Source organism: Salmo salar, chromosome ssa10 (genome assembly GCF_905237065.1).
Source record: "Salmo salar chromosome ssa10, Ssal_v3.1, whole genome shotgun sequence".
NCBI lineage: Eukaryota > Metazoa > Chordata > Actinopteri > Salmoniformes > Salmonidae > Salmo > Salmo salar.
The window spans coordinates 83,799,969-83,818,213 of NC_059451.1; the positions used below are offsets into that span (position 1 = coordinate 83,799,969).

General features: G+C 42.6%; 2 protein-coding genes across 3 annotated transcripts in view; one reads left to right on the top strand and one right to left on the bottom strand.

Annotated features, from left to right (window-relative positions):
• The window catches only part of znrf1 (zinc and ring finger 1), a 29,014-nt gene extending 26,699 nt beyond the window's left edge, over positions 1-2,315 (bottom strand). The window contains exons 1-2 of the mRNA XM_014124370.2: positions 1,902-2,315; positions 1,094-1,612 (exon numbers count right to left, since the gene is read on the bottom strand). Of these exons, the coding sequence (XP_013979845.1) occupies positions 1,094-1,478 (385 nt within the window). The 5' untranslated portion in view covers positions 1,479-1,612; positions 1,902-2,315. The remainder of the gene's footprint in view (positions 1-1,093; positions 1,613-1,901) is intronic.
• Positions 2,316-3,430: 1,115 nt separating this feature from the next.
• gins3 (GINS complex subunit 3) lies at positions 3,431-16,516 on the top strand. Of its 2 annotated transcripts, NM_001141179.1 has the most exon segments (4): positions 3,454-3,719; positions 11,646-11,879; positions 15,910-15,990; positions 16,246-16,437. In NM_001141179.1, coding segments are annotated over 4 exon segments (525 nt in total). In that variant the 5' UTR covers positions 3,454-3,548; the 3' UTR covers positions 16,285-16,437.
• Positions 16,517-18,245: the final 1,729 nt, after the last annotated feature.

Genomic DNA, 18,245 nt, shown 5'->3' on the forward strand with positions numbered 1-18,245 from the left:
TTTGCAGCAGAACGGTCTACCACGGTGGCAACTCAAGCCTCTCTGTGTTAAAATGCTTTGCAGACTGCCAGTACTGTTTCTAGCTTGACTAATCAATTGAAGGCAACAAGATGTCTCACAAATGCTCCAATGAGATAAGAAATATCCAGAAAAATACTACATACTATGATAGGAGCGTGACCACAACAGACTGGAGGGTTTGAAATGGATAGAATTTAAGATTTGGTGTCTCTGTCTCAAAACATGCTCTACCAGAGACATGGAGCTCAGAATGGAGTAATTGGACATCTTTAATACTGTTGGTCTAGAATAAACCAGTGTAAGGCATTGGTCTACTTAGCATGGCCTTCACTTTTCAATCCCCATTAATATCCTGTGAATCTGAAACCTGAATACATTGACTATCTTTTCTGTCATTAGGCCTTCTCTAGCCACACCCCTCCCCCGGCCAGAGTGGACAGAAGAAAGCAAAGAAAGAGTCCATGTTCTGAAAACAGGGCTAAATTCTGTACCTGAAGCTGGACCAGTGGCTTGCTCACAGAAAGCTTCTCAGTCACATAATAATGAATATCAGGGGTCGCCTAGCGATAAAAGGGAGGCAAACAATCTGGATGATGCCTAACTTTCTGTTTCCTCCTGTGGGCTGCTGGTTTGGGCTTTGGTAATGAGGGCCTGAGCCAGTGTCCTCAGTTTTCTGCAGCTCAGGCCCTGACAAGCCCAGTCAGTGAGACATATTGTGGTCTGAGGTAAGCGGATGATAATGCTGGGCCCTCCCTCTTCCTCTCTAATCATAGGCCAATTGACTGAGCTAGATTTGGGAACATGGCTTATTAGCGTCATTTCTCACAACAAGGTATTGGAGACATCCTGCCATACAGGAGGTCAGACACTCAATAAACCCTGACTTACTGGCCTGCTGTACACACATACATGCACTGCACAGTCGCACACACTTCACAAATTAATTAACTAAGTTCCATGGATGGTAGGGAGGTTTGCTGATGACATCTAGCCTAATGTCAATGCATCCCTCTGTACACCCTGATAACTGTGATGTATGCTGCCAGCCAGAGGTGGATGTGTTGACACTTACCACTGTGGGCGCTAAACCACCGGGGTGCAATGTGCAGGGGCAAGGTGTCTGCCAACGACCCTCGGGATCCCAGATAGAGCATACCGTCCGTGTGATGCCCGCCGCCTGTTTCCTGGTAGCCGTTACCATGGGCAGCGTTAGTTCCAGAACCCCCTCCGGCCCTGTCCGAGTCAGTTCCTCTGGGGGTATAAAACCCAAAGGGCACCGCAGGACTATGTTCTATGCCCATCGTAGCCACTGAACTCACTGAGCGGCTGCGTAGCCCCATAGTGCCACTCGGTCGGTAGTGCCCAAAGTGAGCCGAGGGCGGCACTGCGCTGTCATCCGTCGAGACACCGGGAAAAGCACCCCGTGGCCGCCCTGCCGTACTTTGCTTGCCCCCCATCCAAAGCACCCGAGCAAAATGGGTGGGGGTTGTTGAAATGGGGGCTCCGCAGAGAGTCGAGCCGTCACTGGAATCGCCCCCGACACGCCTGTCTGCAGTGGACTTCTCGCCCTTTGCCAAAGACAAAACGGCACCTAAAAAAAATCTGGGTTGTCAAGTCTGACTAACAGACGCAACAGCCCATTTCCCTGACCGCAACATGAGCGAGTGAATGCTTTGATTCACACCAACCGAGAAAAACTAGAATATATAGTATGATGTCAAACGAATGACAGAAAAACAAAACGATAAAGATAAGCAACACGTTTTCCCTCACAGCTAATGACAGGTAGCCTGCCCCAAATCACAACAGGGATGACAAACACAAAGCGCAACAAACGTATCCGACAGTCGCGCTTCTCCGCAATAGGCTACCACATTTACATTTATTATTTTGCCTTGACTGGCTCAGCTGATCATAGCAATGACAACTGTTGCTGTCTGTCTGCCAGTATGTCTTTCCAACGATGTGTGTCCGAGTCCAGTTGTTCTCCGGTTCCCGGAGATTCGGGTCAATGTATGCCGCTCCCCTGCACTATCATATCCGCGCGCTCGCTCTCACTCTTGCTGCTGGCAGACAATGACGTTCAGTGCGCATACTCGGATTATCAATTTAAACACAGTGTGAAGAGGGAATACACAGTACTCTATATTCTTAATCACGATTAATTGATGAACAGATTGTCCTCGTTATCTATCTCTTCTAGAAATCCAACGATGGCTCTTGTCTGGCTCGCCCCCCGGCTGCCAAATCAGAACGCAGTGTGAGCAGAGGACGAGATATGACCTGATGTCATAGCCAAGTTAACATGCAGATGGCACAGCATTCATATTTCTCACCATATACTGCATTGTTGAGATTATTGACTCATGAGTAATTATGGGATTAGGCCTACTAAATCTCATCCTGATGATTGGTAGCCTTGATGTATTTCCCCCCAAATAGTCCTAATTGTTATTGGCATAAATTATTGCCAAACTGTTTATTAGCCTACTGTTAAATAAACTATAAATAAACAAACAATGAACACTATTCACCATTTATAAACCCAGTAAAGAATTTGTAAGGTGCCAGAATGTAAAATAAACGACCACTGTGTGTTTCTTAAAAAGCAATCTGACTGAGAAAACGATGTATCATTCCATGGAATCACAGTTGAAAGACAAAGGATAGCCTATAGGCCTACGGAACGAGTCAGAGGTATTTACTTTGCCTTCTTTTATTATTGTGTGTGGGTGTGCCACTGTGCCAGGAAACACACATCGAATGTGTGCGTGTGTTAACAATCTCTTTGATTTAGGCTACACGTGATACAGGTTGGCCTATGTGTCTGAATGTGTGGGTTTGAGTGACAGCACAGTCAGGGGCATAAATGGGAGTGACAGGTGTCTGTCACCCCCCCCCCCCCCCCCCACCCACCCCACCCCACCCCACCCCAAACACACACATACACATCAACCAACCTACTAGATAAATATTTTAACTGCTTCATACAAAGGCGACCTTGGGACCTCCACTGGCTAAATTAGTAATTGCAAGATACTAATCACTCACCATCACTTAAACTTGCATTGTTGTTGCAAAGAAATACATGCCACCTCAGATAACCATGCTGTTCAGTCTATCTTCAGACTGAATAACGTTAGCGTTTTCAGCGATCCAGGTTAGAGTATTTTAGCCTATATGATCAGTGAAACATATAGCTAGTCTGCTAATAATGCACGGAGATTAGATTTCTTTTTTTTTAAGAACAAAGAAAAATAAGCATTAAGCATATGTCTTTCATGTACTCTTCTCATAAGAACCGTAATTATAGGCTAAATGTTTAAAAAGCTCTGTTTTATCCGATTGTTTTGACGAAAATCGATTGCTCTCGCCTGACTCAAAAGCGGACTGTTGCGCATGTCGGGTCATTTCGAAGTTTCGCGCCAAACCAGGGAAGCAAAGTGTAAACAGTCCCACACAGCAGAAGTTAGCTAGCTCGCTAAAAACTTGGCGGATATCTACTTTTGAACTACTGTGAGTTTTTAATGGAAACACATTCGTACTTTCCCGTGCCTCCCGGAGTGGGGATGGAAGAGAATTTCTTATCTCTTGATGACATTTTGCTTTCTCACGAGAGGCTACCTAGTCGGACAGAATGCACATTTCCCCGACTTGGATTCCTGGAGAAGTCGAGTGACTCACGAGACATTCAAGAGGTCAGTCGAACATGTGAAACAATGTAGAGTTAGCTAAAAAAAAATCCATCCGATAATGTTACTGTGTAGCCATTCATCTCGTCACCTGTGGCTGTTAGCTAGCTAACTAGTTATCGTTTTAGTCATCCGCTTGGAATTCCTGCTGGTCATCCAGTCACCTCGTTCACTAGCCCTTGATCATGACCCTGTTCCATTACACAAGTCACTGGAGGAAAGCAAAATGAAAAATACGTATTTTCTAGGCGTTGAAGTTAACTTCAATTTTGTTGCTGAATGAAAGCAAGAAAGGTATTTCATGTTTAAAATGCATATTTCCAGGATGTTGAAAAGGCGTCTTTTCCGGACGTTGAAATAAGGTTAATTTTACTTTCTGAATGAAAGTTACAAATTAGTAATTTATAGACCTTTAAGTTTGGGCCAAAAAGGCTCGTCCATACCCGACAAAATCTGAACCAAACATAGACGTGCACTGGTGATTTTAGCATGTAAATCTTGGTGGGGCAAAAAAAAAAGTGGGAGATGCATGCTAGCAAAGCCACTGTACAACAAACACTAAACAATACATTAATTGCACTATAACGGTGACAAACGGTGCCTACATAAAGCTGTCCCAACAGCAGTCCTAACTTCTTACCACTGCTACACCTGGCTACCAGCAGAGCCTTGTCTGGCAGCGAAACAGTTCATTCAGCCTCATTTACTGCCTTTTTAAAAAACAGCTGATTTAGCTGAATTGCTTAAACAAATGTGGTTTCTACAGACAGTTTAGATGTACAAACTATGGCATAAGGGGACGACGAACCCGTAATTTCGATTAAGACATTAATGAGCAAGCTTGGACGGACGCAGTCAATATAACTATTTCTTTAGCACTTTTGAAATGTACAGCGACAGAATTCAGAAAATGGGCCGTTCATAAAGTGTTCTGCCTGTACACCAAGTCAGAACCGTAGGATAAATGAGGCATATAACCAGACAATGAAAGCTCTTACAATATTCAATAATTATTTCTCAAACAGGTTATAGGCTACATGTGCACCACCAAGTCAGAACAGTAGGCAAAATTAAGATGTGAAAATAACCCAAATTATTAGGGTGAGGCACATGGGTTACTAACAGCTTACAACACAACATGCATTTACATTTTAGTCATTTAGCAGACGCTCTTATCCAGAGCAACTTACATTAGTGAATGCATACATTTCATACATTTAATTCCATACTTTTTTTTTTCTCCGTACATACACTTAGTATTACTTTCATAGCTACAGTATACATATCTCCCTGGCATGCTACATAATTTATGCAGCAGCATACAAGACAATTTTGGACTCACCTTGTTCAGGTCACTTGAACTGGAAGGTGGTGCAGCAGTCCTTCGTGGGCAAATTTTGTCATCAAAGTCTGTAATTCTCTGAATTTATAGTGCTTTCAAGACAACTGGGAACTCTGAGAGGGGGGAAAAAAAGGTTGAATCATGATGACGTCAGTGATCTTCAGGTCGTAGCTCTAGAAAGAGGCCCGAGTTTCGAATTTACAATTCCAAGTTGGATGAAAGTTCAAAACGTATTTACCCAGTCGTAGCTCGTTTTTCCTGAGTTTCCAGTTGTCTTAAACTCACTAAAGCCAGATTTTCCAGTTCGAACTTAGTTGTTTTGAGCGCAGCACAAATCATGCTTCATTGACAGCATGGCCAATGTTGAATGTTTAAGATTAAGGGTCTCTTTTCCTAGTTTAAAATAATAGACGTTGGACCACACAGCCACTCCACAGAATAGCATTGCTTTGCAATACTTACAGTTAGCCACACTGAATCCTTCCAAACCACTCATTGTTGAATTTGAGATTTCCTTGTGTAATGTGATTTCCATGTGTAACTTGTGGAATGTTTATGTCCAATGGCCGATGAGCACCGATACGTTTTATCTATTTATTTTCATTATTTTTCTTCATGCAACAAGGATTAAAAAGGATTTGTCAGTAGATTGTCTACTTGATTCATGATGACTGCTAGCTAAGATTTTGAAAGTATGATGTTGACATGATCAGTCCAATCAAAGCTACTGTACACGTAACATGATTTGATGTCATTTTATCTGTGGCCAATAACCTTGAGCCTTCTTGGTTGGGCACTTCTAATGGAACTCTATGGCAGAAACCAAGGGGCTCGAATTTTCTAGCTCTACCCTTAGACTTGGCAGTGACGTGGTGTCCCCATGACTGACAGAACACTGAGCCGATCACAGCGCAACACTCCGTATTTTCTCCTGGCTTGCCCCACCACCACAGAAAGCACTGAGCTAGGCTGAAACACCTGGATTTTTGAGCTGCCTTCCTCAAGAAAACAAGAGACCATGTTTTTGTCTTTTTTAACTCAATGATATATATTTTTGCATTGTTTGCAAACTGATATGTGACACGTATAAATGCCAAAATAGCATGCAAAAAAGGAACCCCCCCCTCCAAAAAAAAAAAATTACTGCTCGCCACTGCGTAGTTTGGTTCAGATTTGGTCTGAACCGCACCTTAAACAATGTCTGTGCATGTGAAATCAAGGCCGGTCTGGACTACACAAAAAAACAAACATCTGTGCTTACTGAGGCCTGTGCCTACAGTGTTGCCTAAAATGTTATTTTATAAATGCCCATCTGTGGTATGTCTACCATTTGGAAAACACAAAAAAAGACATCCGGACAGGACCAAAAAATTGCCAAAAGACATCGGCTGGAGCCCACTGGGGTGTAGCCAGCAATGGAATTTTATGAATGCCCACCATTTGTATAACAGGCCGATGCATTGGCTTTATTAGTCCTGATTCCTGGGACTAATCAATTTGCCTATTTAAGCTACGAATATCAGCCACCCAACTTTATCAGGAATTATCGCGAGCCTATTTGTAATGTGTTTACAACAGCGGGAAATACAAAGTATTTTATTTGTCAAAAATGGACAGATACAAACTTGAAACCACTAATAACAATGGGGTAAAACTCCTGGACAACAGTTGTGATTGTCCATTCCAAATTGTCCCTTTTACTTTGACCTGTCCTGTTTTTAGGATGTTTGTTCACATGCCAGTGCATTTTTATTTTGGTTGAACGCCATTTAGGTTAGGCTATTTTTGATCTGAGAAACCTGCATGGTGTAAAAAGTGTCCTTCTCAAAATATATGACAATGTAATATCTCCAGCCTGTAGGCTACAGAAAAGGCCAAATACTCTTTCTACAGTGGTTCCTCCTTTAGAAGTTGTGAGCTTGCACTGCGGGACTTAGAGGTACCCAGCATCACAGCTTCATTGCTCCAGACCACCACAAGGAGGAGTTAGAGCACTCATTGTGCATTTGGGTCCCAAGGTTTTTATATGACCAATCATATCGAATGGTTCCAATGACGAATTTTGACGCAAGCCACCCTTGCCTTGTGGCATCCTTCAACAAAGATGGCTGACAAAACATTACGGTGGAACCAGATGTAAGTTATTCTAACGTGAGACGAAACTGGGGGGAAAAACGACTTGCAGAGCAAGGGGAACAACTACTTCAAGGTCTGAGTGAGTGACGTCACAGATTGAAACAATATTAGCGCGCACCCGCTAACTAGCTAGCCATTTCACACCGGTAACACCCGACTTGAAACAAATCTAAATATACACATTGCAAAATTGTTTCCAGCTGCACATTTACAGTCACCAACGCTCTGGTTAACACGAAAACGGAGCTCTGCTAGGGTGAGTAAAATGGTCAGTGGCCTCATTTGTGTCTGGAAGTAGCTAGCCAACGTTAGCTTGGGTGCTTGACTGCCGTTTATAAGGCCAGAACGCTCAAATCAACCTACTCCTCGGCCCGAACGCCCCGGTCGCGCTCAGAGCGAAATGGTCTGAATTTACAAACGGACAATTTTTCTCTGAATGGAAACCCCATGATATTAAGCCAAATTTCTTAAAATCAATCCCATATACTATGTTATTTTTTAAAAGTTTTAAATTCTCTGCTATGCCAATATGGAATACTATCAAACGCTTCTCAAAGATGCCCTCTGGTGGTCAAACAGAATTAAATGACGTGCCACAGAATGCTGCAGCAGCACACAGGGTGCAACTTTTAAAGGAGGAACCACTGTACCATGTCTGCTATATGATTTTTATGTGGTGGAGCGCCGCAGCAATGCGTCTCTCGAACAGCACCCTGAAGAGGAGCGCTGGGAATGGACAAGCAAAATATTTTGCGCCCCTACCTTAGACAAAGTGTGAACTGCTTATCACAGGGCGGCATCAGCCCTCACCTAAACATTTTATTTATTACATTTTTATTTAACCTTATATTTAAATAGGCAAGTCAGTTAAAAACAAATTCTTATTTACAATGACGGCCTACCCCAGCCAAATCCTAACCCAGGTGACGCTCCCGGATGATGCTGGGCCAAATCACAAGCACGTGGGCCTATGCCTATTTGGGAAGCCCCACAATTTGGGCAGCGCGTGTGGCAATGGGCCTAGCTGATGATGATAATAACGTTTTAGTTTCTCAAAATCATTGTCATGTGGAAATAAAATGATCACTTTTAAATGTTTAAGTCAGCTAAGACTATCACCAGCCCCTGCCATATAGACACATTGACACACCATGATCCATTGGTGGCTAAAGAAATGAGCACATGGAACTCATAGCCCATTTTAATTACTATTTTTATGATTAACCATGTGAAAATGATTACTTAAACTACAGCTTTATTATTGAAATGAAAACCATTCCACAAAATATGCATATGAAAATCATAACTGGCACTCAGAATGGTAGAAATGGTTGGATAAATTGTAAACGGATATTGCCTATAGACTACTTTGAAGCAAGGTAAGCCATGCCTCATAACTACTCCAGCAGCAACCAGCTGAGGTGTTGCAGGAGAAATCCAGCTCAAAATAGGCTTTTTGTGCGCGTGTGTGATAGTTGTGTTGGATGAATAAGATACATGATGACTAACAAATACACACAGGCCAATTGAATTCCACAAAATTATGCAAATGAACCTATAGGCCGATAAGCGTGATGGTCAAATGTATTTCCGTCAATAAATAAAAAGCATTACTTTACAATGGGATTTTTTTCATCCCAGTCATTTTGGCCGGTAACAGGATAATTTTTTTTTTTATCAGCTTTTAATTTTTTCTGACAAAAGCCGGCAATTGCCGGCTAATGGATACCCTGTCAGGGATATGAGTCTAGCTAAGTTGTAAAGTATGGTGGAGCTGTTTTACAGGAAAACATTTCATGCAATATCATTGGCTTGTAGTGGCCTTGTTGTTTGAGCAAGAGTTTAGGAAAATATTGCGTTTTGAAGACGTGCATCCATAGACGCGATATTGCAAATTTGGTGCGAGCGATCCAGCAGTTCTGGAGAAGATGTTTTAAAGTGGTTAGCATCATTAGAAATGGTCCAAAGATGTATCAAAAGCAAAAAAAGAATGTTCTGGTATTTGGCAAGCGTGGTAAAGACTACAGAAGTAGCTAATTCTAGGGTGACGTGTCCATTTTTTTCCTAATGGTCTCACAGTGGGCCCACAGCTTGAACCCCTGCATTGCTGCTTGCAGCTATATTTCTCATTATTAATAGGAGACAAATATAAGCACCCACAAATTGTGTAGCTATAGACCCATATAATGTTAAAGTCATGAGCCTTGTGCGTGGCCAAACTGAAATGCATGTTGGGGAGATGTTTGTTGTGACTCTATACACTGGGCCAGTTTTTTTAGGTACACCAAATGGTTCGCTCCTACAGACAGTGAGTCATGTGGCTGTGGCTTGCTATATAAATCAGGCAGACAGGCACCGATGCAGTTCAGTTACTGTTCGATTGAATGTCAGAATGGGCACAACGAGTGACCTAATCCAGTGGTTCTCAAACCTCTCCTCGGGGACGCCCAGACATTTAATCTGTTCCAGAGCTAGCACACCTGTTTCAACTTGTCAACTAATGATCAATCCCTTGACTATGTGAATCAGGTGAGCTAGTTGAGGGTTACTACAAAATTGTGAAATGTCTGAGGGTGCCCGAGAAGAAGTTAGAGAACCAATCACCTGAGTGACTTTGAGCGTAAGCAGCATGACTCCATGGCCCCATCCTGCCTGTTGTCAACGGTACAGGCTGGTGGCGGTGGTGTAATGGTGTGGGGACTGTTTTCCTGCACACGTTAGGTCTCTTGATATCAATTGAGCAATGTGTCCATGCCCCAAAGAATTCAGTCTGTTCTGGAGGCAAAGTGGGTCCGGCCCGGTACTTGATGGGTGTGCCTAAATAAGGGTATATACACTGCTCAAAAAAATAAAGGGAACACTAAAATAACACATCCTAGATCTGAATGAAATAATCTTATTAAATACTTTTTTCTTTACATAGTTGAATGTGCTGACAACAAAATCACACAAAAATAATCAATGGAAATCCTATTTATCAACCCATGGAGGTCTGGATTTGGAGTCATACTCAAAATTAAAGTGGAAAACCACACTACAGGCTGATCCAACTTTGATGTAATGTCCTTAAAACAACTCAAAATGAGGCTCAGTAGTGTGTGTGGCCTCCACGTGCCTGTATGACCTCCCTACAACGCCTGGGCATGCTCCTGATGAGGTGGCGGATGGTTTCCTGAGGGATCTCCTCCCAGACCTGGACTAAAGCATCCGCCAACTCCTGGACAGTCTGTGGTGCTGGTGGATGGAGCGAGACATGATGTGCTCAATTGGATTCAGGTCTGGGGAACGGGCGGGCCAGTCCATAGCATCAATGCCTTCCTCTTGCAGAAACTGCTGACACACTCCAGCCACATGAGGTCTAGCATTGTCTTGCATTAGGAGGAACCCAGGGCCAACCGCACCAGCATATGGTCTCACAAGGGGTCTGAGGATCTCATCTCGTTACCTAATGGCAGTCAGGCTACCTCTGGCGAGCACATGGAGGGCTGTGCGGCCCCCCAAAGAAATGCCACCCCACACCATGACTGACCCACCGCCAAACCGGTCATGCTGGAGGATGTTGCAGGCAGCAGAACATTCTCCACGGCGTCTCCAGACTCTGTCACGTCTGTCACATGTGCTCAGTGTGAACCTCCTTTCATCTGTGAAGAGCACAGGGTGCCAGTGGCGAATTTGCCAATCTTGGTGTTCTCTGGCAAATGCCAAACGTCCTGCACGGTGTTGGGCTGTAAGCACAACCCCCACCTGTGGACGTCAGGCCCTCATACCACCCTCATGGAGTCTGTTTCTGACCGTTTGAGCAGACACATGCACATTTGTGGCCTGCTGGAGGTCATTTTGCAGGGCTCTGGCAGTGCTCCTCCTGCTCCTCCTTGCACAAAGGCGGAGGTAGCGGTCCTGCTGCTGGGTTGTTGCCCTCCTACGGCCTCCTCCACGTCTCCTGATGTACTGGCCTGTCTCCTGGTAGCGCCTCCATGCTCTGGACACTACGCTGACAGACACAGCAAACCTTCTTGCCACAGCTCGCATTGATGTGCCATCCTGGATGAGCTGCACTACCTGAGCCACTTGTGTGGGTTGTAGACTCCGTCTCATGCTACCACGAGTGAAAGCACCGCCAGCATTCAAAAGTGACCAAAACATCAGCCAGGAAGCATAGGAACTGAGAAGTGGTCTGTGGTCACCACCTGCAGAACCACTCCTTTATTGGGGGTGTCTTGCTAATTGCCTATAATTTCCACCTGTTGTCTATTCCATTTGCACAACAGCATGTGAAATTTATTGTCAATCAGTGTTGCTTCCTAAGTGGACAGTTTGATTTCACAGAAGTGTGATTGACTTGGAGTTACATTGTGTTGTTTAAGTGTTCCCTTTATTTTTTTGAGCAGTGTATATCTAGCTAGCTATGTTATTTTGATCCATCACCGAAATAATATTTTTTTCCGGTTTTCCAGGGTACGAAGATGGAGATGCCCCTGTTCCTGGCAAAGGGTTTGTATGAGAGGAAGAGGCGTGTTGTCTCAGTGGAGCTGCCTAAGGTCTACAAAGAGGGCTGGAGGACTGTGTTCAACGCAGACCCCACTGTAGTAGACCTGCACAAGATGGGACCCTATTACTATGGCCTCGGCTCCCAGTTGCTGCACTTTGACAGCCCTGAGAATCCGGAGATTGCCCAAGCAGTACTTCAGGTGAGTACAGCACACAAACATTTATACCCTGATATCACTATCTCACTGCTCACTCCACTACCCCCGCCGGCAGTTCAGGTGTTATTAACTTTGGCTGCTAGCTGAAACTTTCCTTTGACTCAGCCCCAGAAACTGTGCATATCCCAACTAACCTTCATTGTTTTATTAGTCTGCTGTTGATACAGTCCCAAAATGTTTGGCAATCAAGTTTTCAATATATAGAACTTTCAAAATACAGGAAGTGTCACAGTATGATGCATTTTGCAAATGCCAAAATATCGATTTTGAATGGAGTTTTCCTTTCATATCAATCATGGGGTGATATCGTACCATCACTCTTTTACCGTCATCATTGATTTCATATAAGGGAGAAGCGTATAGAGAATTGTGCAAACCGATTCTGGGGAAAAGGTTTTTGAAGGCTCTACAATTTTAAACATACTGGCCCTGTGCAGAAACCCAACTCTCTTCTAAGCATAGCTCCTGCCTCATTGGTGCTACTACCATAGCCAAATTATTTCTCACTAATCTTTATCTATTTGTACCCTTTTAGATGTATGATATCAGTAGAAAGTTTGTGAGTGAGTCACCACCCAGGTCAAATGGTTGGACAAGCTGAGAAACCCATTCAGTGTTATGGGAATAGTCAGCCACTAGGTGGTGCCATATGATCGAATTGTCATCATTGACTAAGGCTGCGTAGTGTTGTTTTGTTGCTGGGCAGACTGACAAATCACATCAGTCATCTTTTGAAAAACAATGACTTCACTGCATCCATGAAGGATGACTGAGTTTCATCAAATGTTTTTATTCACCTCTTCTGTCTCCTTCATGCATGTATACGGGTTGTGTGTATTTTTCTTTGGTGGTATTTATATTAACCTCCCTCTTTATTCACCTCTTGTATTTTCTTGAGCTCTAGGTATGGTTGTGTGTATTTCTCGTTGGTTGTGTTGATGTGAAACATTATATTCTCATGGCTTAACCCAATGATGTTTGTAAACCCTGGATTGCTGATGCTATGTATTGGCCATTCAGAGGCTTTGAAGACACCAGTCAGCCATATTGGCACACTCCAGTAGGAGCTGTCCTTCCATAGGAATCAATGGAATTCTACAGTATTTCAATTAATTGTTTCAAGGACAGAATGACATGTATTTACATTTTTTGTAGTCGGGAGACTAACATTAGGCATCCATTTTTTTTTATATGTGTTTATTTTTAGCTCATAATATAATTTTTTTAAAGTATGCCTTTAAATGTGCAATAGTCTCCCGATTGGCGCAGCGGTCAAAGGTACTGCAGTGCTAGAGACATCACTACAGAGGGTTTGGCCTGCCGGGATGTCCTTGTCCCATTGTGCTCTAGCGACTGCTTGTGGCGGGCCGTGCGCATGCACGCTGACTTCGGTCGGCAGTTGTACGGTGTTTCTTCCGACACATTGGTGCGGCTGGCTTCCGGATTAAGCGAGCAATTTGTCAAGAAGCAGTGCGGCTTGGCAGGGTCGTATTTTGGAGGAAGCATGGCTCGTGACCTTTGCCTCTCCCGAGTCTGTACGGGACTTGCAGTGATGGGGCAAGACCGTAACTACCAATTGGATATCACAAAAAAGGTGTAAAAAGTAAAAAAAAATAAAAAATAAAGGTACAATTTGAAAAGAATCGCGTCGCCATTTCCTGGTTGCTAAAATTCTAACAGTTTGCCCAATTTTACTTTGACAAAACAAGCATAGAGAACCATTGTACCATCTAAACCACTGTTAAATGTCTTTTCGTTAACCAAAACTATTGTATTTTCATCTGTTTGAAGCTGGTGTACAAAACCGAAAGTAAAAGATGCAACGTAAGAACGGGAAGCATAGAAATGGCGCAAATAGAACAGATCTAATGCGTCTTAGACTTTCAATGACAGACCTATAACTTATATTTCTGTGAATTTGGTCCAGGTGTCCAAAAAGTTACATATTGCAGCTCTAAGGTGTCTAATAGAATAGATGTGGCAAAAACGAATACAGACATTGATAAATGCAATTCTGTAGCTGTATTTCGTTTTATTTTTACAATAGAGGGTGAGTGCCAAGATGGAGTCACTGCTTCAACACAGCTCCCCCTATCAGTCACCTGTCTGTCTGTCTGTCTGTCTGTCTGTCTGTCTGTCTCTGTCTCTGTCTCTGTCTGTCTCTGTCTCTGTCTCTGTCTCTGTCTCTGTCTCTGTCTCTTGTCTGTCTGACTACCACCGTTCAAAAGTTTGGAGTCACTTAGAAATGTCCTTGTTTTTGAAAGAAAAGCAAAAAAAAATTGTCTATTTTAAATTAGCATCAAATTGATCAGAAATACAGTGTAGACATTGTTACTGTCGTAAATTACTATTTTTTTATGGAATATCTACATAGGCCCATTATCAGCAACCATCACTCCTGTGTTCCAATGGCACGTTGTGTTAGCTAATCCAAGTTTATCATTTTAAAAGGGTAATTGATCAGTAGAAAACCCTTTTGCAATTGTGTTAGCACAGCTGAAAACTGTTTTGATTTAAAGAAGCAATAAAACTGTCCTTCTTTAGAGTATCTTGAGTATCTGGAGCCAGTTGAGGACTTGTGAGGTGTCTGTTTCTCAAACTAGACACTAATGTACTTGTCCTCTTACTCAGTTGTGCACCGGGACCTCCCACTCGTCTTTCTATTCTGGTTAGGGCCAGTTTGCGCTGTTCTGTGAAGGGAGTAGTATATGGCGTTGTACGAGATCTTCAGTTTCTTGGCAATTTCTCGCATGGAATAGCCTTCATTTCTCAGAACAAGAATAGACTGACAAGTTTCAGAAGAAAGGTCTTTGTTTCTTGCCTTTTTGAGCCTGTAATCGAACACACAAATGCTGATGCTCCAGATACTCAACTAGTTTAAAGAAGGCCAGATTTTATTGCTTCTTTAAATCAGAACAGTTTCAGCTGTGCTAACATAATTGCAAAAGGGTTTTCTAATGATCAATTAGCCTTTTTAAAATGGTAAACTTGGATTAGCTAACACAACGTGCCATTGCAACACAGTGATGGTTGCTGATAATGGGTCTTTGTACGCCTTTGTAGATATTCTATAAAAAATCAGTTTCCAGCTACAATAGTAATTTACAACATTAACAATGTCTACACTGTGTTTCTGGTCAATTTTATTCTATTTTAATGGACAAAAAAATAGCTTTTCTTTCAAAAACAAGGACATTTCTAAGTGACCCCAAACTTTTGAATGGTAGTGTACACTGAACAAAAATATAGAAACGCACTATGTAAAGTGTTTCGTGAGCTGAAATAAAAGATCCCAGAAATGTTCCATATGCACAAAAAGCTTATTTCTCTCAAATTTTGTGCACAAATTTGTTTACATCCCCGTTAGATAACATTTTATCCTTTGTCAAGATAATCCATCCACCTGACAGGTGTGGCATATCAAGAAGCTGATTAAACAGCCTGATCATTACACGGGTGCACCTTGTGCTGTGGACAGTGCTGTGGACAGTAACAGGCCAATCTAAAATGCCACAGATCTCTCAACTTTTGAGGTGGTGTACAATTGTCAGGAATGTCCACCAGATCTGTTGCCAGAGAATTCAATGTTGATTTCTCTACCATAAGCCACCTCCGTCTTTTTAGATAATTTGGCAGTACGTCCAACTGGCTTTACAACCGCAGATCACTTGTAACCACTCAAGCCCAGGACCCTCACATCCGGCTTCTTCACCTGTGGGATCGTCTGAGGGGAGTCAGGGTGCTGAGTAGTATTTCTGTCTAATAAAGCCTTTTTGTGGGGGAAAAACACATTTATTGGTGAAGCCTGGCTCCCAAGTGGGTGGGCCTATGCCCACCCATAGCTGCGCCGCTGCCCAGTCATGTGAAATCCTATAGATTAGGGCCTAATTCATTTATTTCAATTGACTGATTTCCTTATATGAACGAGAACTCAAAAAAATCTTTGACATTTTGTATGTTGCCTTTTATTTTTGTTCAGTATAAATCATTGGCTTAACCTCTTCACCTCCAGACATTCATTGGTCGTTTCCGCCGGACCATGGATTCCTCACAGAATGCCTACAACGAAGACACGTCAGCCCTGGTGGAGCGCTTGGATTACCTGGAGAGGGCACTGTTCAGGGCAGGGCAGAGCGGCCTCAACAGCTTCCAGAACTGGGAGAGGGGCCGCGCATCAACCATCACTGCCTCTAGCCTGGTGCTCAACTACCGCAAGAGGAAGATCACTGATCTGCAGCCCTGAGGGGCATCTCCAAAAATGCATCCCAAATGGCACCATATTCCCTATATAGTGCACTACTTGGGCCCTGGTCAAAAGTAGTGCACTGTAAAGGGAATATGGTGCCATTTGGAACTCAAAGCAACATGCCAGAATAGAAATGACTGAGTTGGAAGGAGAGTAGTGGAGGTGTGTGTGTCATAAAAGATTAACTGATTCCCACATGAAACTTAGTTTTGTTTTTATGTTATGGTGTAATCATTGTGTAATCATTGTGTGTTCTATTTTGAGATGTTTATACACCAATGTTTTTCAGACTTTGTAAATATTTTTTTAATTATCTGCTTTATGTAATGTGGGTTTGAATTTTAATAAAATGAATGCTACCTTAGTCTTTAAATTGGATGTCATCCTTAAAGTAAAAGAAATGGTGGGGTTAAACAGGAAAGGTTTTTTGAAAGCAGAGTTACAGTATTTTGCCGCCGCATGTGGCTATGCATTTCATCAGGGATAAGGCAAAACAAGTTTTAAATGGTTGTGTAATGATTAACAGGAATGTATTACCATTTTATGTAGCTCTGCATGCATAATGAATGTAACCTACCCTTTCTTCATAAATGTCATTACTACAACAACTTAATGAATATATGCCAGAACTGATTTACAACACATCTATTTAGTCTGTTTGAAAACCATCTACAGTTCATCAACTATCATCCCTGAGCTCAGGCTTCTTCCACACGCTAACCTCTAACAGCGTTTTTGGTAGTTAAATGCCAAAAAATTAATTTTTTTTAATAAAACGCAATCTATTCATTTGGTTTTTGAACACTTGAATTTGTTTCCAAGCATGATGGCTGTACTTTTAGTTTATTGTTGACGCAGCTTGTTGGCCATTAGCTAATCAGCGTTTCTCAACGAGTTCAAAGTACATGAATGCATCCAATTTGGTATTTACGACTTCACAACTAGTAACAACGTTAGTCTACAGAGGAGCAGCTTGGATCTCTGCCCATAGAGAATGATAAAGGATTCCTATGTCCCATTATGTCATCTGAGCACACGGGCAGCGCCATTGAGGCCATCTCCATTTTGAAGTAGTCCATTTTCCTCTACTACTTCTATGAGTTTGTTAACAAGCTGAAAAGGGCCATACTGCCATCTGGAGTGTGTTCATTGGCTCATCCCTCTTGATGACCTGGATGGAATTATGTGATCATGCTGAAACAGGCTTTTGGTCACTAGACACTAGATCTATTGATCTGCTATAGAGCCAGTAGTCATAACAGCACAGAGTTGTTGATGCTGCTGCATTAGCTACGTATTGGTTGTTAGGGGACTTGATCTTTACGATGAAACTGCCGTAAGGCATTACCCAATTAAAAGTACATCTAATTTATACTCTGTCAGCATCAAAGTTTCAGCCTGGGAACATTTTAATCACGGAATGATTCTTCACTCAAATGTGAATTGGGTAAAGCTTTTCATCTCAGTTTGTTTAACCTGAAATGTGGTTTGCATAATGGCCCTTGTAATGTAATCCTCTGTTTACAGTTCATATTCATGTGGTGCATTGTCTGCATAATAATGACTGCAGTGACGGGGAGCTCTCAGGAGATGTGTTATGGCCAGCTGAAGGTGCAGGGTTACAACGTCAAGTTTTGAATGGTTTATTTTTGCAAAAGTGTTTTAGTGTTAATGTGTGACACATAAATGTGAGTGTGTTGACCTTGTGCTGCTGCTGTCACTCATTAGACTTGTCTTTGTCGCAGCACTGCCTGTTCCCCAGAGGTGACATTCACACACGTCACATTCATTTGTGTGTGAGAGATGATCAAAAGCTCTATCTGCGTCATAATGCACAAGAGCAAGTCTCAGTGGGCAAACCTCCGCACTTCACACACAAATTAAAGACCTGTATGAAGCTTTCTAAGGAGAATAAGTACTGTTTACAAAACGATTAAACCGTCTATCCCTGTTGAGAGGAAATGTACATACATTATGTATGGTAGTAAATCACTATGTTTCTACAGTACAGTGACAGTCCTATATGTTCTCTCGTGTGTTAAATGCGGGTCAGCTGATGCCTGTCCTGTTAGGGAGTTGGTGATGCGATAGAAGCTATTGAC